At 44.5% G+C, this 21,970-nt stretch overlaps 1 protein-coding gene across 3 annotated transcripts in view; it reads left to right on the top strand.

Annotated features, from left to right (window-relative positions):
* Positions 1–2,170: 2,170 nt before the first annotated feature.
* Positions 2,171–21,970, top strand: part of LOC138820951 (tubulin polyglutamylase TTLL11-like) — a 238,544-nt gene continuing 218,744 nt past the window's right edge. Inside the window, exons 1-2 of one of the 3 annotated variants that reach the window (XM_070012962.1) lie at positions 2,171–2,409; positions 2,590–2,745. In XM_070012962.1, coding sequence (XP_069869063.1) covers positions 2,293–2,409; positions 2,590–2,745 — 273 coding nt within the window. In that variant the 5' untranslated portion in view covers positions 2,171–2,292. Of the gene's footprint in view, positions 2,746–21,970 lie in introns of all 3 variants that reach the window. The other 2 variants (XM_070012957.1, XM_070012965.1) reach the window with 2 other exon arrangements.

Genomic DNA, 21,970 nt, shown 5'->3' with positions numbered 1-21,970 from the left:
CACATCGCTGCTTCAAAGGAGGCCTGGACCTCTTCAGGCTATGGCATCTTATTCACCAAGTGAGATCCTGGGCCAAGTATAGCAACAAGAAGCCTTATAAAGACGAGAGAGGAAGTGGAACCACTTCCTTCTAGAACTTCTATTTTCCTTTCACAAAGTTCATTAGTGCAGTCACAATTCACCGGGGTCAGTCTCCAGTGCTCTTTTCAACTCCATTTGCTGAAAACATGAGCAAAACCAAAATAAATGTGATTCCTTCAGGTGCATGAGGAGAGTCTCCTTCTTGTATTAGCTTTTTAAAAAAATGCACTGCAACCCACAAGAAGTGAAAGCAGAGGCCTCAAGGAGATGTGTGGGCAACAAAGTTAATGACAGCATCAATAGCTAAGAGGTATAGACAACTCAAATGTCCCAGGGCAGCTGAATGGATAAATAGGGTGTTTGACTACAATAGAATAGTAGTAACCTTAAAGGGGAGTGAAATTTTGTCATCTTCTGGAACATGGAAGAATTTAGAAGACATTACAGTAAATGACATAAGCCAGACACAAAAGGGCAAGTCTCCTAAGATTGCAGTTATATGAGATACTTAGAGAAGATAAACTCATCAAGGAAGAAAATAGAGCAGTGGTTTCCAGGAGCTGGGATGGGAGGGGGGATAATTAGGAGTTGTTATTTCATTGACACATTTCAGCAGGAGGAAAAGAAGTTCTGGAGCTGGATGGTGGTGGTGTTTGTGTAATAATTATGTGGGTGTGTAACTGAAAGCCACTGAACTGTGCAATAAAAGTAGATAAAATATTAAATTTGCATTAAGAGCAGATTCAAGACTTTTTTTTTTTTTTGCCAGTCCTGGGGCTTGAATTCAGGGCCCGGGCACTGTCCCTGAGTTTCTTTTGCTCTACCACTTGAGCCACAGCATCACTTCTGGCTTTTTCTATTTATGTGGTACTGAAGAATTGAACCTAGGCTTCATGCAGGCTAGGCAAGCACTCTACCACTAAGCCACATTCCCAGCCCTCAAGACGTATTAAAAAAAAAAAAACAAACCCAAACTAAATTCTTTATGAGAAGTCATTTTGTTATTTTTCTTCCTGAGAGGTAGAATCCTGGTTTGTTTTTAAGTTCAACAACCAATTGAACATTTGCTGAGAAGAAGCCGGGAAACATTCAAAAAACAAAATAAGTCTTTGACTCCAAAGAACTCACAGTCAAAAAACATTACTATTTTCCCTAGAAACAGAAGTTGGAGTTGCCATGCAGAAAAAGAAAAGATTTGATTAAAAAAAAAACTTTCTTATCTCATACTACAATAAAGTAACAATAAGGAAACAAAACAAAACAGGAGTTGATGTCCTTGATTCCACTGGGAGTCTGTAAGGCGTCTCCACTGCACTCCGTGGGAGTGTTCCCTGGGAACAGACGAAGGCCTCGCCCCACTCCATCTGGGGTTTCTCCCAGGCCCAGAGATGCCCCCCCCCTTCTCCCATCCCATCCACGGAACCCCTGCTGCTTCCCAGGGCCCGCATCAAGAACAGCCATCACCAGACTGAGCAAGTTCTCCAAGAGCTGTCCTAGGCCGGATGCTGGGGGCTCAGCCCTGTAATCCTAGCTACTCAGGAGGCTGAGATCTGAGGATCGCAGTTCGAAGCCAGCCCGGGCAGGAAAGGTCTTGAGACACTTATCTCCAATAAACCACTAGAAAACCGGAAATAGTGTTGTGGCTCAAAGTGGTTACAACAACGCCCAGTCCCTGAGTTCAAGCCCCATGTCCTACAAAAGCAAAAACAAAAACAAAAAAGAGACAGAGTTGTCCAGCCTGTGCATGTGGGGCTGGGGAAACTGAGTCTCTTATTTGAAACAGGTGTCACTCCTCTCGTCAGCCTCTCCCCCCCCCCCCCCCCCCGCCCCTCTGCGGGCTCAGCGTCGCGTCTCACCTGCCTCTAGTCCCGGCCAGGCACTGAGCGCTCCAAAACCCAGAGCCGGTCTGGGTGGGCGGGGCCGCGCCGCGCCGCGCCGCGCTTGCCCACTTCCAAAATGGCCGCCGCCGCCTCTGTGACAGCCCCGGTCACGTGAGCGCCAGCCGCCTATGAGGTCGCAGGGGCTCGGTCGGCGATTGTCCCTTCCCGGGCCCCGTCCGAGGCGGCGACTGTCCCTGTCACTGGGAACCGGGGCGATCATGGCAACGGGCTCGGGCGGGGAGCGCGTGGCGGCGGCGGCCACTCGGTCGCGGGCCGGAGCGGCGGAGCAACGGTGGTGGCGGCGGCGGCGGCAGCGGCGTTGGCACCGGCCATGAGCGCCATGAGACGGGGCAGCTGCGAGCGGGAGCTGGCGGCGCGGTGGGAGGCGGAGGCCATGGCCGCGGCCCGGCGGGAGACGGAGGCCAGGGCGCTGGCGGCGCTGGGGCAGGTCAGCGTGGACGCGGGAGCGGCCGGGGAGCCCGAGCGCAAGGAGGGGGAGGAGGAGGCCAAGGCCCGGGCCCCGGCGCGGCCCCGCGCGGCCGAGGAGGGCGACGCCCGCGTGTCCCCGGCCAAGCCGAAGCCGGCCCCGGCGCTGACGCCGACGCCGACGCGAGGCCTCTGCCAGCAGGGGAAGCCCAGGGGCAAAGGCCGCGGCTGGAAGCGGAGCTCGGGCCGCAGGGCCGACGGCGGCGGCTGGCAGCGGGTGGTCACCGTGGACAGCTCCAAGGCCAAGACCTCCCTGGAAGCCCTGAAGATCAGCATCCGCCAGCTCAGGTGGAAGGAGGTGAGGCCCGGCCCCGCCCCGCGGGGACACGAGGGGGGAGGGTGGACAGGACGACCTCGGAGGACCCGGCCCAGCACCGGCGGCACCACCGCGCCAAGCCTTGCTTGACGGTCAGCTGTCCTTCAGGGCCTGACCCCCAGAGCCACTCTGGTCAAGCTACCCACTCCTTCCTCTGGCTCCCCTCCAGCTCTTACCTATTTTCAGCCCTCAGCACTCACCTGCTCCTCTCTCTCCTGTTAGATTGTCTGTCTGTCTGTCTATCTTGGCCATCTTTGAGTCCGTGGGCTAGAACCTCTTCTCTGGGATATCTATTAGTTTAGTGCTTACAGTCCAACTGTTGGGCACCTTAACAGTTGCTTTTGGGAGGCAGACAGACGAGGATCTCCTGGGCCCAGCTCCTGAGCCGTCCCATCTAGAGCAAGTTGTCTTTCCTCTTTAGTCCTTTACCCTCTCTGATGCCAGTAATATCTATGGCATCATTTTGTTATAGTATCAGAAAACTTCTGAGTGTTGTATTGCACATACATTCAATAGACCTTTTTAAAAAAAACCACCCTCCACACCATCACCATTATCACCACCATCACCAACAACCAGTATTACCATCAGTGCAGGCACTTGATTTATGATTCAGGACTTGGCATGTAGCAGGTGTCAGTGAGTGGTGGATGGAAGGGTGAATAATGGTTGAGTTACTCATCCTTGAGCTAATTTTAGTCCTGTTGGAATCTGAGGTGAAGCACCAATGATTTCCAGAGGCTTCTATGGTGGTTGAGTAAATAAAGCCGTTTATTTCAGCAATGTACAGAACTATTTAGTGTGCTTTCAGGAATGTCAGGATTTTGAGTTAGAGTAGTCAAGTCTTGAGACTTTGACCAGGTAGTCTGCTGAAAGTAAGAGGAGTCTGCAGCAGACAACTGAAGACCCAGGTACTTAGCCTTGGGGCTGGGAACTTTGTCCCTCACTCAGATACTTAGCTGTAGGCCTGGATATGGTAGGCATTCAATAATGACTTCATGAAGTTGGAACTTGCAGAGATATGGCCACAGAAAGGATCTATGTGGTCAGAGAATTGATGTTCCACTCAGGGAGGAGTTATTTGGTTTGGAAGGAAGTTGAAAATCGGGCTGGTAGGACTTCCAGGAGTAGGAGTTAGCTATGGGAGGAAGTCTGACTCAGATATCAGGGACCTCAGTCTTGGGTGTATGTGATTAAGGAAACCTGGGCTAATCAAGGTAAGGGTCCCAGTTTATGATCTGGACTCTTCTAGACAAGGTTCTAGGTCCAAGGCAGAGATACAATAGCCAGAAAGATGAACCTGAATGTGTCAGTGCTGTAGTCCTAATGAAGACAGAATCTGCAGACAGAAACCAGCCACAGAGTCAGGCAAGGGAGGTGGCCCAAGAAGGCCTGTGTTCAGCCTGACCCTGTGGGAAGAGAGAGACACACATATAATGTAGGCTGGGTCTTGTTAGGCCAGATAGACTCCGTCAGTTCAGCCCAGGCTCATTCATTCATTTGTGTATGTTCACTGTGGTGATACTAAGTCCGTTACTGGGCCATGGGAATCATATTTAAGATGTACCCTTGCCCTCATAGACTCCACAGGTCAGTAGGGAATAAACGCAAGTAAGTAGTGGTAGTAAAGCCATTGCTGTTGCTTCCTAAAATTCTCATTTCCCAGTTGTTTTCATGGCTTACCCTGTCACCTCTTCAGCTCTCTAACCAAATGCCATCTCCTTAGAGAGTCCTGAGTGACATCCCTATCAGTCTCCAGCCCTTGCTCTGTGTGTGGGTTTTTTTTTTTTTTTTTTGGTTGTTGTTGTTGAATAGCACTAAACTCCTGGGCATTATTTCATGTACTGTTTGTTCATTGTTTCCCCCACCAGAATGGAAGCTCCACGAGGGCAGGGGCTTTGTGTGTGACTGCTGTGTACCAGCCAGTGCTTGGCTTATGGAAGTTGCTCAATAAATATTTGTTGAATGGATGAAGACATTATGTGATGAGTGTTTCTCTCTCGATATGTGAAGGTGTTAGAGCCCAGGAAGGCCACCTCCAGCAGGGCTTCCTGGATCATGTAAACCCCAGCTGAGTCCTGAGTGCTGAAAATGGGCCAGAGTTATTTGGGGACATGGACTTCGGTCCCTGGTAGAAGGAGTGACATTTGGGACTTGGCCAGGGTGGTAAGAGAGCAGGGGGTCGGATCGTATGTCACACAGTAGGGTTTGGGATTTCACTTGGAAGGAAGCCTATGTGAGCCATGGTAGAACTTGAAGATTCTTCCATCTATCAGCTGTGTGAGCTGGGGGCAAGAGAATTAATTCTTCAGACCTCAGTTTGTTTATCTGTATTACGAGGTAGAGCTGAGAAATTCAATGGTGCCCAATGTCAGCTTGCATGAGACTTATACCAGGGAACCCAATAGGATGGGCAGTTTCCAGGGCCCTATGTGTGATGTTTCCCTCCACCCCAGGTATGTAGGTGGAGGTGTTCATTCTAGCATATTTGAACATGATCTATTCACAGTAGTGAGACTTTATCAGATATAGGATGATATATCAGATATAGGATGATGTATTTAGTGCCAGCCTTCCCACTAATCTGTGAGGTCCATGCTGAGAGCTGAGTGGCATTTGACTTGTGTCCCTAATTCACAGCACATCGTAGGTATTCAAGAAATATCCATGAAACGAATGATGAAATACTGTAGCAGAGCTCATATGTCATCCTGAAGTCTTAGAATGGGCCAAATGAGATACATTTTCAAGTTCTTTCCAACTTTAATCTATGATAGTCGTATTCATAGTAGCCATGTCCAAATTGACTGCATGACAAGTAACATGTATGTAAACATAGAACTAACAGAATACAACTACATGACCTTTCTAGGCCTCAGCTTCCATATGTTTTGTTTTTGGTGGTGGTGATGGTGGTGGGGCTTGAACTCAGGGCCTAAGCATTTGTGCTCAAGGCTAGTGTTCTACCACTTTGAGCCATAGCTCCACTTGCATTCTCTATTGGTTAATTGGAGAATAAGAATCACGGACTTTCCTGCCTGGGCTGGCTTCCAACTGTGATCCTTAGATCTCAGCCTTCGGAGTAGCTAGGACTATAGGCATGAGCCACCCACACCTGGTGCTTTCTGCATGTTCTGGGAATGATGTTGGACAAGATCACATCTGATTTCTGCTGCTGATGTTCGTGAAACAGAACTTCTACTTGGTGCTGGGATTCAAGGAGTTGGGCAGCAGTGTCCCTTTCATGTGGTACTGTGCTACTACTGTTTCATGCTTGAGAGTTGCAGCTGGATGATGGAGGTGGGTAGCCCAGGAAAGCTAAGCATGATGGCTTATGCTTGTAATTCCAGCTCTTGGAAGATCATGAGTTTGAGTAAGCTTAAACAATGTGGCAAAACCCTGATTCAAAACACAAGACAGAATGAAAAGAAATAAGAGCACGAATCCCAAGCAGAGTGAAAACCCCCTCTCCTTTTGTGAGTGTGAAGTGAGGAGCCATACAACACAGATGCCCAGCAGGAGGCACTGAGCCAGCCCATGAGTACAGAAGTTTGCTGGCTGCTGGCACACAGCCTACCTTTTCATTCTTCTCCTGTCCCATTTTTTATTAGTGCACATTAATTGTGCAATGGGGGGATCTTATTGTGGTATTTCCACAAGTGCATATAATATACACTGGTCGGATTCACCTCTCTGGTATTCTTGCTTGTCCCCTTCCTCCATTCCCTTTTTATCTTTCTTGCATTTTTTCCCACTTTTCTTCATTCCATGTATATTTAACCTGTATCAGGTTCACCATATGAAACAGAACGTTGCAAGTACTTAGAGATAATTTTTGTCTCCCAACAACCTAATAGAGGAGTAAGGCCTTATTGTGTCCATTTTACAGAAGAGAAAATTAACACCCAGAGTCATACAGCTAGTAAGAGGAAGAACTGGGCATTTGAAACAGGAATTTCCTATGACACCAGGCTTTAGTTCAGTGCTTGTCCCATGTTTCCTGGTGGCTCTATTGGCAGAGCATGGTGAGGGGCTATAGCTGCAGGTATGAAAACTCGGCTCTCCAGTCTCCAGCAGACAGTTACAGTCTTTTTGGGGCAAAGAGTATATTACTTAGAGCAGGAACAGAGGCAGGGAGGGTAGACCAAGTTCCCAGGGCAGGATGGGATGCTGGCAGTTTAGGGAACCTGTAGAGAGATAGATGGAAAGAAAGCAGATCATGGAGTATATCAGAGGCCATGTCAAGAAGCTTGTGCCCCTGACTGCATCTGTCCACAGCTTGCTGGCCATATATAGACCAGCTTCTTGCCCACTCCCCTTCAGTCCCGCACTGACTCTCTGATGATCCAGTTTTCAGTCACATCCATTTCCGGCAGACCTAATTCTACTGAATCTAGAGTGCTAGATTTGTTTCTTAAAGGGAAACTTCACAGATGGTATCTCTGGATGCTTAGAAATAAGAATAGAATTATGCTCAAATATAGAGTCACCACTGACATTTAACCAAAACAGGGATAGTAGACTTACTTATATAACTGTCTAGTCTTCCCATTGTTTGAATGTCTCCTATCTTCTGTATGTAATATATATATATATATATGTATACATACATACATACATATATATATATATGTGTGTGTGTGTGTGTACACACACACACACACATAGTCAGTACTGAGGAGTGAACTCAGGGCCCAGGACTGTCCCTTAGTTTTTTTGTTCAAGGCTGGAATTCTTTCACTTGAACCACAGCTCCACTTCCAGCATTTTGCTGGTTAATTGGAGATAAGAGTCATGGACTTTTCTTCCTGGGCTGGCTTCCAATAGCGATCCTCAGATCTCAGACATCTGAGTAGTTTTGATCGCAGGGATGAGATGCTAACACCCAGTCCCTGCATATTCTTCTGCAGTTTTGCTTCCCTCATGAATGAAAACCTTGGAGAAGAGTCACCATAGAGAATAGATGCCACTGTTGTCGAGCTGCCTCCTGGGGGAGAGAGGTTGAGTGTGGTGTAGCTGGAGAGACAGGACGGGTGCCATGGATGCCAGCTAATGCGAATGAGGGTGAGAGAGATTCCATGATAGAATCCTTGTTGGTGAGAGTTAGTATAAGATCCTGTCCTGAAACCTATTACAATATAAACTCTTTGTTTCAAAGACTCCAAACCATGTGTTTTTTTTTCCCCTGAAATTTATTCAGACTTCCTTCAGTACACCCATGCTTTCTATATTGTGCTACTGATTACTTACATATTACATTAGGTCACTATATATTGAGCATTAAGTGATAAGTATTGAATTAAGTGCTTTGTGCTTATTAAAAATTATACTGAGGCTGGCACCAGTAGCTCATGCCTGTAATCCTAGCTACTCAGGAGGCTGAGATCTGAGGATTTGGTTCTAAGTCAGCCCGGTCAGGAAAAGTCCATGAGATGCTTTTATCTCCAATTAACCACCAAAAAGTCAGAAATACTAGCCTTGAGTAAAAAAAGGTTAGGGACAGGCGCCCGGGCCCTAAGTTTAAGCCCCAGGACTGGCATGCGTGCACATGCACACACATTCTCTCTTTCTCCCTCCCCCTCCTTCTCCCTCCCTCTTTCTCCCTCTTTCTCCCTCTCTCTCTGTCTGTCTCTGTCTGTCTCTGTCTCTGTCTCTGTTTCTGTCTCTGTCTCTGTCTCTGTCTCTGTCTCTCTCTCTCTCTCTCTCTCTCTCTCTCACACACACACACACACACAATTATACTGACCATTAGCTTTTTCTTTCCTGTTCCTAGCAACTCTCTGAGGTAGATCCTGTTACTATCTCCAATTTACAGATGGGAAACAGGTTAGAGAGAGACTGGTACCAACCTCACAGGAGACAAGTGGCAGAGCCATCCAGGACCCTAATCTAGAGCCAGTATACAATCCCATACAACCCTCTCCCTTTGCCAGTTCTTGGCTAAAAACCATCCTGCAAGGAGTTCTTCTACCATTGTTGTCATCATTGTCATCATCTCCATTGTAGTCACACCAATATCATCATCCAGGATAACAACTGGGGAAGCTAAAGCGGGCACAATAAGTAACAAAGGAGACAGGGCTAATAGCTTTGTTCCAAAAATCTCTTTTTAGATGTGGTGTGTGTGTGTGTGTGTGTGTGTGTGTGTGTGTGTGTGTGTGTGTGTGTGTGTGTGTGTGTGTGTGTGTGTGTGTGTGTTTGCTGGTCCTTGGACTTGAACTCAAACCCTAGGCACTATCCCTTAGCTTTTGTGTTGAAGGCTAGTGCTCTACCACATGTGGGGTGTGTGTGTGTGTGTGTGTGTGTGTGTGTGTGTGTGTGTGTTTGCTGGTCCTTGGACTTGAACTCAAACCCTAGGCACTATCCCTTAGCTTTTGTGTTGAAGGCTAGTGCTCTACCACATGTGGGGTGTGTGTGTGTGTGTGTGTGTGTGTGTGTGTGTGTGTGTGTGTGTGTGTGTGTGTGTGTGTGTGTGTGTGTGTGTGTGTGTGTGTGTGTGTGTGTGTTGCTGGTCCTTGGGCTTGAACTCAAACCCTAGGCACTATCCCTTAGCTTTTGTGTTGAAGGCTAGTGCTCTACCACTTCAGCCACACCTCCATTTCCAGCTTTTTGGTGGTTTATTGGAGGTAAGAGTCTCATGGGCTTTCCTGACCAGCTTGGCTTTGAACCTCAATCCTCAAGCTCTCAGCCTCCTGAGTAGCTAGGATTACAGGCACGAGCCATGAGTGCCCAGGCTCAGAGTTCAGGCCCCACCACCACGACCACCACCAACAACAAAAAATGGCCCAGGCGTAGCATCTCCTCAGAGGCAGCAGCAAGCCAGGGCTAGGAAAGTACAGGTGCCAAATGCACCTCTGCCAGGCAGGATCCATCCCAAGGTGTTTGATTCTAAGCCCTGTCTCCCTTGTTACTTGCTGCCCCTGCTTCAGCTTCCTTCTGGCTTTGAACTGTGACCCTCAGATCTCAGCCCTACAGCAGATAACAAACATTCAAAGATGGTATAGGATCAGAGATAATATTGCCTTTTGGGGAAACATCAACTTGAAGTCTAGGATTAAAAATGTCAAAATAGCACGGATTTAGCCTATAATCCTACCTATTCAGGAGGCTGAGATCAGGAGGATTATAGTTCAAGGCCAGCCCAGGCATAAACTTGAAACTTCTATCTCAGTCAATAACTGGATGTGGTGGCTGTGCCTGTCACCCTAACTATGTGGGAACAATAAATAGGTGGATTGTGGTCAAGGCAAGCCCAAAGAGAACATGAAACACTGTTTGAAAAATAATGAAGGCAAAAGGGAATAATGGGGCGTGGCTTAAGAGAGAGAGTGCCTGCCAAGAAAGCACAGCACCCACCCCCCCAGTACCGTCCCCAATAAGAATAATAATAGCGATTTAAAGGTTTTTCTTTTAAGATCAATTACATTTCAAAACTTTTTTTTTTTTTTTTTTTGGTCTTGGAGCTTGAACTTGAGCATGGTCCCTGAGCTGCTTTTGCTCAAGGCTAGTGCACCACCACTTGAGCCACTTCTGGCTTTTTGGGTAGTTTAGTGGAGATAAGAGTCTCACAGACTTTCCTGCCCTGGTCTAGCCTTGAGCTGCAATCCTCAGACCTCAGACTCCTGAGTAGCTAGGATTACAGGCATGAGCCACTGGTACCTGGCAAGATCAGTTATACTTTTAGGGTGTCGTGAATCCCCTTTGGATTTTTATGAGTGTTTCATGCTGTGATACATCAATGATATACATCACTGTGGGAAACCCACTGCAACTGTGTGTGACTTCCATTTCTTGGGTTCACAGACAACTGAAGTGACTTTTCCGTGGGGTGAACTGAGGGGGGGGGCACATGAGATGGAAGAGGCATACATGTCTCTTTCCTTCCAGTCCTCACCAGGGTCCTGGAAGAACTTAGTCAGATATGAGTTTGAGTCATGTCTATGTCATCTTGGGGCTGTGTGTCCCAGGACAAGTTGCTTTATCTCGCTGAGCCATGGGTTTCTCAGCTCTGTGAATAAGCATATTTGTCAGGATTGCTGTGAGGATTAAGCCATAAAATAGTTCAAATTGCCTGGCTCTTGGGTAAGAATGCATATTGCTTTGCTTTCCCTATAATGAATTTCTGACATCTTAATTAAATTGTGTACCAGAAAAATGGCTGAATAGACAAAGAAACTTGCTAGTCCTTTAATTGGTTCTGAACCGCCTTTCCCTGTGGCTGCTTCTCTGAAGCTATGTCCCCAAGATTCTACCACAGAGCTGGCTGTTTTGCTGGAGAAAACATCCCTGTCTGTCTATTCCAGGTGGACTTGCATCTCCCCTTCTGTTTCTGCCTTGAGCCTTGTCTTTGCAGCTGCCTCTGCTGTTACTTTCCCTGGGGTTTGGGAAGCATCATCTAGTAATTTTTATGAATGTTTTGTGATTGCCAGCAGGCCTTCCTGTCAGTTGCCTCTCTCCTCCCATCTGCTTCTGTGTCATCTGTATAACATCCTCTCATCCTTCATAAATCTGGACAGACAGCACCCTTTAGGTCCTGTGCAGTGGGGCTTTGCTTTCTAAGTCAGTCCTTTAGTGTATCTGCCTAGAACTCGAAAAGAGGCTAGTTGTCATATTTTGTATTTTATTCTCATCAAGAGCTAACTGTAGTTTATGCAGTGGAAACAAATAACACAAACTATAACATAGCTTGGTGACTTAATCCAACAAACATAAGTTTCTTTTCTTTCCTTTCCTTCCATCCTTTCTTTCTCTCTTCCTTCCTTCCTCCTCCCCCCCACCTTTTTTTTTTTCTGCTGGTCCTGGGGCTCAGGGCCTGGGTGCTGTTCCTCAGTGTTTGCACTCAAGGCCAGTGCTCTACTACTTGAGACACAGCTCAACTTCCCATTTTTTGGGTAGTTAATTGGAGATTAGAATCTCAAGAACTTTTCTGCCCTGGCTGGCTTTGAACTTCGATCCTCAGGCATCAGCCTCCTGAGCACCTAGGATTATAGCCATGAGCCACTGGTGCCTGGCAGTTTACTTCCTGAGCATACTGTGGGTTTGGTGTGACTTGGCAGGACTGGATGCCCGAGTCTTTCATATTCAGAGACCCGGGTTTCCATTCAACACCTGCATCCATGTGTCCAGAGGAGAGGGACACACGGTACCTTTGCTGGCTTTTGAAGCTTCTTCCACAAGTGATGTGTCACTTCTGTCATGTTGCATTAATTGAAGCAGTTACACAGCCATGTCTATACTGAGAGGCTCTGGAGCAGATAAGGAGAGACTCAGACTACTCAGGGACCTGAGTAGCATTAGGTTATTCAAAATGTAGACAGTTTTCTAAAATGTCATGCTTTGGATTTAACCAAGGACCTCAAGAATTCAGACAAGTGCCCTTCCACTGAGCCACACTCCTGGTCCCAAGACAATTTGTATTTTATTGTTTAAATTCTACAGTTATACAATATCTTCAGTGCTTGGAAATTGCCCCTCCTTTTGTGCTGGTGCTGGGGCTTGAACTCAGGGTCTGGGTACACAAGTCTAGCACTCTACCACTTGAGTAATAGCTCCACTTCTGGCCTTTTCGGTGGTTAAATTTCATCCTAGTAAGATGCTCATTTTATGGATGAACCACAATTTATTGATAGATACTGTTTCCATACTTTTTGCTGTTTACAAACTTTTTACTTTTCCAAATGGTGGTTCAATAATAAGTGCTCAGGCATTTGAAGTGTGTATTTGTGCCATAGGCATGGAAGTATGTAGCTAGTACTGGAGAGTGTATTATCAGGGGTCAGGGACAGTGGCCCTCAGCTGTTTTGTAGGTACCAGTCTTCTCAGAATCTCACCAGTACTGTATCCCAGTTAGCTTCTAAATCGCTACCACACCAAGAGGCAGAAATAGGTTTTTAAGTTACTTTTCTCTGATTGTCAACCGGGTTGAACTTTTACATAAGTTTATGAGTCATCTGTGTGGCTCATCTGTCTTCTTTGTTCACTCATTTTTTGGCTTGTGTTTTGTTTATATTCATTATTTTCCTTAATGGTTTATAAATATTATGGGTAGTTACTTTTCTATCTCATATGAATTATAAATACCACTCCTCTGTTGATTATTTAAACAAGAAACATAATCATTTGCTTCACATCATCTACATTATTGTAATTAGGATCTTTTCCTTCTCATTCACTAAAAGCAGTCCTGAATGATTACTGACTTGTTAACCCAAGAAGATAGAAAATCACACAATTCTACCATCAGGTTCTATGTGCTGTTTAGTGAGTTTACAGGCTGTCTGGAGAGCTTTCCCTGGAGTTTTTACATCCACTTACCTTGACTTAGTGCAGTAAGAATGGTATATCTTATTTCCGTTTTGTGGATGTCAGTGTGATATGGTGTTCATTAATTTTTGTGGCAACTTTGCATTTTGAATATTTGCCTCAAGAGTAATGTTCAGACTCCTAGATGACTGGAGATGCCGTGCATTGTGGGTAGAAGTATGGTTGTTGAGCTAATGCAGATACAATTTGCCATGTAGCTTTTGGTATATTTTACTTTGAGCCTCAGTTTTTTTTTAATTTACAAAATGGGCATCATTCAATCACATTTCATGAAGTTTCTTGTTGGCAGCATGAAAAGATAAAACTATGAAAGGTACTTAGCCTATAGTGCAGATCTATTGGGGATATATATATATGTATATAATCAATATATGTTATGTATAACATTTTAATATATTATCAATATCTAGTCCTGAGGTTCTCTAGACTTCTCATATCCTTGCCTTGTGCTTTATACACTGTCGACACACATGTGTGCTTCTCTTGAGCTTTATACAATGCCATTACTCTTCCATAGTTTATTTCCCCCATCTCCTTAGAGTATTTCTTCTCTTTTACTGTTTAAATATTTGCTTGTCTTTTAAGAACAGATTATGGCCCATCCTTTTTGCAAGTCTTCCCTGACTCATACACATACTCCAGATTTAGTTAACTAGCCTTTCTTCATTATTTATGGTATTTTATATGTATCTCAGTTTGCTAACTTTTTTTTCCCCAAGAAGTAACTTTCGAAGAGTATCTCTGTTCTTTGTATTTCATGGCGTTCTGTTCCTTATTACTTTTTTCTTCTAGTTTTTTGCTTACCCTCTATCTTTTTCTCTGTCTTTCTCTCCTCTTTTTCCTCTTCTCCTTCTCTCCTCATCCTCCTTTTGTCTTCCTTCTCTTTCTCCTTTCTCTCACCCTCCTTCTGGTACTACTCTCACTCCTTTCCTGTTTCTCTGTCTTGCGATATTTTACTTCATGGCCTAACATGTGATCAGTGTTTACACATATCCAGTAAAGGCTGTGGAGAATAATTCTCTAACTATTGAATGCAATATTTTATAGATGTACACTAGATTAACTTATGAATTTATCATGTACATTTTATATAGCTTTATTTTTGTCTGACCTATTCATTATTTTAAAAGTTATGCTAATATTTCCTCTATGATTATGAAGTTCCTATTGGTATTTTTTCCTATTTTCTCCTTAAGTTTGGAAATTGATTATTCTATTTTCATTCTTCTAAAATTTTACCCCGGAAAATTCAGTAGGTGTATATAATTTCACAAAATCTAAAGTTAGAGTCATTACTCTTTTCTATTAAGAAAGTAATGTTAAACACAATGATTTTAGCATCATTTTCATTCTGAACATGTATCTTCTTACCTGCTTTTGTTCTATTTATTTTAACTTTTTATTGAAATTGAAAAGTTAGATATTATTCTATACAGTCTTAGTGTCTTTCACATTTACTATATTTACAGTTTTCTTATTTATTTTATTACACAACTCTTCCCTTCCTTCATGGATTATTTTCTTTCTATTGAAAGTAATCATTTAGGAATTCTTTCAAGTAAGCCATTACTTGAATTAAACTATTAGTTTTTATTTCATCAAAAGTTACCCTTTTATTTTGTTTTCATTCTTGAAAAATAGCATTGTTGTGCTTGTAGTTCAATACAATTCTGTGTTGTTAGGTATAAGATCTTAACAACTTGAAGATACCATTATTTCACCACTTTCGTTTTTGCCATTGAGAAGTCAGCTGCCAGTCTAATTTTTTATTTTGCCAGTTAGGTGTGGTATTCTTTTTGGATGCTTTAAAAGTCTTTTTGTCTTCTGTGTCTTCAGTGTTCCAAAGGTATTTCTAGGAAAAGGTTTATTTATTGCCTCTGTGTGTGTGTGCTGATACTAGGGCTTGAACTTAGAGCTTTGTACTCTCGCTTGACATTTTTTGCTCATGGCTGGTGCTCTACCACTTGAGACATACCTCCATTTTGGCTTCTTTGCAGGTTAAGATGAGAGCCTTGTGGATTTTCCTGTCTAGATGACTTCAAACCCTGATCCTCATATCTTAGCCTCTTGAATAGCTAGGGTTATAAGTACAAGCCATTGCATCTGGCTTGTTTGCATTCTTAGTTCTGAGGTTTGATATCTAATAGATTCTGGCCATTTTTCATCTCTTTTTTTCTTTCAGTATTGTCTCTTACCCAGCATGTCTCTTCTATCTTTCTAGATTTTTTTTTTTTTTTTTGGTGGTACTGGGGATTAGACTCAGGGCCTCGTGCATGTTATGCAAGTACTCTATCAGTTAAGCTATATTCTTTTTTTTTTTTTGGGTCCGGTCGTGGGGCCTGAACTCTGGGCCTGGGTGCTGTCCCTCAGCTCTTCAGCTCAAGGCTAGTGCTCTACCACAGCCTCACTTCCAGCTTTTTTCTTTTTTCTTATGTGGTGCTGAGGAATCAAACCCAGGAGTCAAACCCTCATGCATGCAAGGCAAGCGCTCTACCACTGAGCCACCTTCCCAGCTCTTAAGCTATATTCTTACCCTTCTCTTTGGAATGCTGCTGTAAGTGTTAGATACCTTTTGATGTTGTACTCATGTCTTTTGTAACTTTAGTCTCTGGTAATTCTTTGAGGCCTGGGTATAAGCAAGGATCTTCATTGTATGCACATGTGTTGGAGGCTTCTACAGACCCAGGATCCATAAGACTAATCTTTTTAGTGTCAGACTTTTTTTTTTTTTTGTCGGTCATGGGGCCTGAACTCTGGGCCTGGGTGCTGTTTCTCAGCTCTTCAGCTCAAGGCTAGCACTCTAGCACTTAAGCCATAGCACCACTTCTGGTATTTTCTGCTTATGTGGTGCTGAGGAATTGAGCCCAGGGCCTCATGCATGCAAGGCAAGCACTCTACCACTGAACCACCTTCCCAGTCCTGGTGTCAGACTTTTTGGCAATAGGCACAAGTATGAATCCTGACTTTAGACTCATATCATGGGAAGTATTATGGTTGGTCATTTCCTTCTTATTCTCTCTTGCCTGAGCCAAGGGCAAGACAAAGCAGGTTTTCTTTATTTCCTTACTGAGGATGTGACCTTTCAGAGGGCCTGGCTTGTGTGGGAGTTTCCAGTCTGATTCTCAGTTTGCCAGCAGGTATTCAGGAGTCAGTCCACATGCAGAGGCCAGACGATTACCTAAATGTACAGGAAATGAGACGATTACACTTGCCTTTGAAAAGATTAGTCTGGTGCCCTGTGGACAATGGATGAGAGAGGGCTTTAAGAGTTGAGGCAGGGGGACAAGTTAGGATGTTTGTTTGGACCTCAGGGGAATGGTGATGTCACCTGGACATGGTGATGCTGAGTGGGAAAGGTTATTGATTATGGTCTGTCTCCTCCCTAGAATGTAAGATATTCACCGACAGGGAGCTTGTTCTTCCTGGCACAGAGGAGGCATTCACAAATGCTAATTAAATTGAATGATGGCATCGCTAATGGTTCTTGCACTGTTTTTTGGACTACCTTCAAAGTGACTGTTTTCTTTAAAGGGAGATGACATAAAGAGATGCCAGGCAATGACCTCATGCCAGTCTCTGGCATTGCAAAGCTCAAGCCAGAAATAAAAAGCCAGCTGTTGGTAAGCCTCTAGAAGCTTTAGGCCTGGCAGGGGTTATTTTCCATGATAACATGGCTTTCTTTAGCCTGTGCACTTGTTCCTTTCTGAAGGAGTCTCAGGCTCTGCCTGAGACTACTTATACAAAGCCTTTCCATCTTCCTGGATTTCTCTGACATTTTCTCAGAAATTACTAAACTTTATGACTCTCTAGGCATGTTGCAAAGTTGCTCCTCTAATGGCATATTATAGCTGTGAATGCTCCTTGCTCCAAAGGCATTTTTGTTGGGGAAAAAGCTCTCTGTGTCTAAGGAATAAAGGGAGAGGCTGATGGTCCCTGCTGTGTGACACTTTAATCAGCTTCATTCAGTCGCTAAGAACTGTTGCTATATGAGTTCATGCAGTACTGTCCTATCAGAACAAGAGGTTTCTCTAGAAAGCATGGCGAAATAAAGCCATACCGATAGAATTTTTAATTGTATGTGTTCAGTGGCTACTATTCCTCAGGCCTGTGCCAGCACCAGGGATGAAGACACAATGAGACACCACACTGTTCTCGAACCAGCACTATTCTTGACCCTTATTGGCCTTTTGTGTGAAGGAGAAGTTAATGTTCTCACTCGTCCAGGAAAAATATTGTCAGTCAATATACTACTTATATGTCATTAACAAAATTTTTGTGTTGCAGCAATAGACCTTTAGTTATAAGGAAATAGTAGTTATTAAATAATACTTCATAGTATCATGATACAGTGTTTGTTGATTTGAATTCAGAATTCAGAAGTACAATAAACAGAGGGTACTAAATGAGATTTTTAAGTTCAACTTTGCACTAATTCCAAGGAAGGATTTAAAAAAAATTAAAGACACTCTCCAGTAATTTATCAATTGTAAAATAAAGATCTGTCTTTGGAAATATAGGTTGTTTAATGATCAACAAGTTCTTGTAATGATCAAATTTTTCAATTTTACATTTACAATATTCATTGTAAATATAAAATCACCAGAAAATACACACCAAAATGTAAAAGTAACCTGATACCTGTTTGTTGAAATAGAATATTTTTCAGTTCCTAGTTTAAACCCCTTTAAAGCACTTTCAGCTGGTTTAAAGTCCTTTTAATATGGTAATACCTAGATACTATGCATTAACTAATATTTGTTAAGAATAATTCACTTGCAGAGTTAAAATATAAAAGCATTCAAGACATGCCTATAGTCCCAGCCACTCTGGATATTGAGGTGAGAGGATTGCTTGAGGTTGGAGTTCAAGACCAGCCTGTATAACACAGCAAGATCCTGTGTGTAAATGCCTGCCTTTGAAGAGCATGCCCTAAGAAGCCATCCAGGGTGGCCTCAGAGACCCTGCCTAGGGGATGCAGATATGGTAGCTGAGTCCAGTGTCTTTCTACTAGAGTGAGGTACAAACTGTGGAGGTAGGAAAATGGGCAAGACGAGGTCAGCCCATTGAGAAAGGCTTGTGAATGAGAGGCTCTGGGTGAGCAAAGGGTGAGCCACATCCTCTGGTCCTGTAAGCCTCCTTTCCAGCCCCAGCTGCTTTCTGAATGAATGTGAACTAGCAGAGTTCCCAATTGTGGAGGTGGAGCTATGTTTACATAGACTGTGTCGTCCTACTTTTCTCCTGCCCACGACTTTCTCCATCTTTAATTATCAGCTACAATTTCCCTTTCTCCAGGAAGCCTTCCCCATGCCTCCCGCTCCTGGTGGTTACCAGGCTTTTTCCTTGAGCTTCCTTTCAGAGCACCCAATGCTTTATTGTTATTACTGTCTTTACCACCAGAGTTTAAACTCAACCAGTGCAAGGGCCATATCTGTGTCTCACTAACTGTTGTCTATTATTGGACCCTCACATTCCAGTGCGCAAGGCCTGCCATGTTCTGTAATCAGATCATGATACATATTGGCTAGAATAATACTTTAGTTTCATTCCTCAAACATCTCCTCAGCCTTCATTTTGTGCTAAGGACCCAGAGTAAACAAGGCAATGGCACTCTGAGGCTTCTCTCAGGGTGCTCCCTGGCTATCGTGGTGATGAGGAGTAGAAAGAACTGAGGAGAAAGGAGGAGAGAAGGGTTGGATTCAGGCACAGTAAGGCCTGGGAGGAGCCCTGAGCAGAAAGGAGTGTGTGTGTGTGTGGGGGGGGGGTGCTAGTAGGAATAGTACTGAGACAGGCTCAGCAGGCTTGATGGCAGGGTAACATGTGGGAATTGCAGACAATTAACTCTGGCTGAGTGGATGGGCATGGACCTGAGGGCCAAACCATAGAGGTCTGAGCTGCAGACTGACCTATGGGGAAACCCGGAAAGTAAGGGTCAGAGTGGGGAACTACATGTGGGGAAAGACTCCTTCAGGCCAGGGAGAGTGGCCCCAGGAGTCTTACATCTGGTAAGGACTGGTAGATAGGAAATACAGAAGTGTAACTCTGTGACTGAGTTAGGGTGCAGAGACCAGAGGATGAGATTCATGGCCCTCTTTTCAGAATAGCATCAGAATCATTTTCGTCATTCATTGAGCATCCAGCCAGGTAGGGCACCAGTCTTTTGCTGGACCAATGAGAAGACTTGTCACAATCACACAGTTGGTTTTGTTTTGTTTTGAGTGGTTTATTGGGGATAAGAATCTCATGGACCTTCCTGCCAGGCTGGCTTCGAACTGTGATCCTCAGGTCGCAGCTTTCTAAGTAGCTAGGATTACAGGTATGAGCCACCAATGCCTGGCTTTTTTTCTCCAAACATTAAATGTTTTATTAAGTAGAGATTGCATTCCCCGCTTCAGTTCCAGAGATAGAACAGAGGACCTTGCACATATTCAACAAGCACTGTACCACTAAGTTACACCTCCAGCCCCACACAACTTTTTTTTAAAAAGAGACAAAGGTCAGAACTCAAGCCCCGGTCTTGGTTTGGTATCAAGTCAAGCACATTCTCCTGGGTCCCATGATTTTTCCAGGGAATGCTGGGAAGATAATTGCTCACTAACGTATTGTCCCTCCAGGGCACACTGCCCTACTTGGGGATAAGGGAGGGGCCCAAAGAGGCATCTCCTGGGGTCCAGCCATGAAAAGCCTTCTCCTGTGTCCCCTTCAGGTGACAGAGCCTCTTTCCTGAGTCTCTCTCCAGACAGAGATGGAGGCTCTGTGGGTAGCTGAGAGCTGTCTTTCCCATCTCAGTGGGGAGAGATTTGTGTGCTGTTCTCTCCTCAATGCCTGGGTATCATGCTGCTATTTAATAAAGGCCTCATTGCTTGAAGGGCCATTAAGCAACCAATGATATATTTCAACCTCATTGAGGAGGAAGACGCAGAGTTAAATCAAATTCAGACCATGTGGAAATGAAATAGTAAAGAGGCTATTCACATGCATGGCTCCCTTCTTACCGGGAAAGGGAGGGGAGCCAGCAGCCAGGGTCCACTGTGGCTGGAAGCATTCCTTGTGGTCTAGCCAAGTACTTGCAGCAGTCTTCAGGGATTTATGTCCTCCAGACCTCCCTTCCCCGCCTCGCACCTTTTTTCAAGCTTCTCATGCATTTTCTGTCTTTTAGGGAAATCATTTAAAGCACCTTCTAAGTCAGATAGCATCATCAGGAATGTGTCCCCTTTCCCTGTTCCCCAATTTTCTAGCCCTTGAGCAGGTGTCACCTCAATCTGAAGTTTGCTGCTGTTTGTAGAACCTAGATTCAGCTCTTATGGTTCCCAGGAAATCTATTATCTGTAAGTAAAAATCAGAGCATTGAAGTTCTTCCTCCCACCTTTGTACTTTCATTTCAAAACATCCTATTTGAGGGGCCCCATCATAATTCAGTTCACAGGAATAAAATAGGCAAGCCCTGTTTTTATCTACAGTGTAGCTTAGACACAGGGCCTTGTTTCTGTACATTAAAAAAAAAACTTAATATCTTTTTTTAAAGGAATGTAGCCTAAAAGCTTAATATATCTTTATTAACTGTTGGCTCCGTATTGGCAAAAATCCTTCTCTTACTGAGCTCTAAATCTACTCTTGCTTTATTATTTATTGGAAAACAGTTCTTAAAGGCTGGATGGTGTCAAGCTGCTGCCTCTAGCATCTCACCTTTTCCTGACAGTCACTGCAAAAGGGCTATTAGCCCCTTTGCAGGTGGGGAAAATGAGGCTCTGAGAGGTTCATTAGTGTGTTCGTGTTTCATCTGGTAAGTGGTAGGTCTGGGATTTGAACCCAGGTTGCTTGCATTTGAAATCCATAACCTCTCCCCACAGAAAGCCAAAGCTGGCAGTTTGTTATTATCTTCAACTCCTCAATTAGCAATGGCTCCAAATTAAAGGTGTGCTCCTGAGCCCTCTGGCGTGGGAACAGGCTTTGTTTTGACAGCAGTCACGTTGCCTGTACTGAGAAGACACTGCTTAATCCAGACTGAGAGCGGATAAAATCCACAGGAAACCTGGAAGGAGGGAAAGGTAGCCTTTGTGGTTCTCTGGTTGACTGATGAAGCCCTAGAGGGTCTATCTTTTCCCCTTTCCTCTTCTTGGATATCTTCCCAGTTCTGAAACCTGTCCAGGAGACTGCCATTAAATAAACTCCTAGTGTAGGAGGCTTTAGCTTTTCTGAAGTCTTGACTTTGCATATTCCAAGCTGGTCTGACCTAAGAATAACTTGGGGCTTTTGTTAAAATTTGATTTCTGAGTACAGGTGGCAACTGGGGAATCATCATCATCATCATCATCATCATCATCATCATCATCATCATCATCGTTGTTGTTGTCGTCATCGTCGTTGTCATTGTTATCATCATCAATTATTATTAGTGCCAGTGCTGGGGCTTGAACTCAGCCTGGGTGCTATCCCTGAGCTGTTTCTGCTCAAGGCTAGTGCTCTATTTTTTTAGCCATAGCTTCACTTTTGGCTTTTGGGTAGTTAATTGGAGATAAGACTCTCATAGACTTTGCTGCTTGGGCTGGCTTTGAACCACTATCCTCAGATCTCAGCCTCCTGAGTAGCTAGGATTACAAGTATGATGCCCTGGTGCCTGGCTATTATTATTATTGTTGTTGTTGATGATGATTGGTGGTGGTGGTGGTGGTGGTGGTGGTAATGGGGCTTGAACTCTGGGCCTGGGCATTGTCTATCAGCTCTTCAGCTCAAGGCAAGCACTCTACCTTCTGAGCCACTGTGCCACTTCTGGTTTTCTGGTGATTAACTGGAGATAAGAGTCTCACGGACTTTCTTGCCCAGGCTGGCTTTGAACTGCAATCCTCAAATCTCAGCCTCCTGAGTGGCTAGGATTACAGACGTGAGC

This window comes from Dipodomys merriami, unplaced genomic scaffold (genome assembly GCF_024711535.1).
Source record: "Dipodomys merriami isolate MVZ:Mamm:240054 unplaced genomic scaffold, mDipMer1.0.p SCAF_11, whole genome shotgun sequence".
Lineage (NCBI taxonomy): Eukaryota > Metazoa > Chordata > Mammalia > Rodentia > Heteromyidae > Dipodomys > Dipodomys merriami.
Note: the sequence above shows the minus strand (reverse complement) of the source record. Positions and strands in the feature narration are given on the sequence as shown.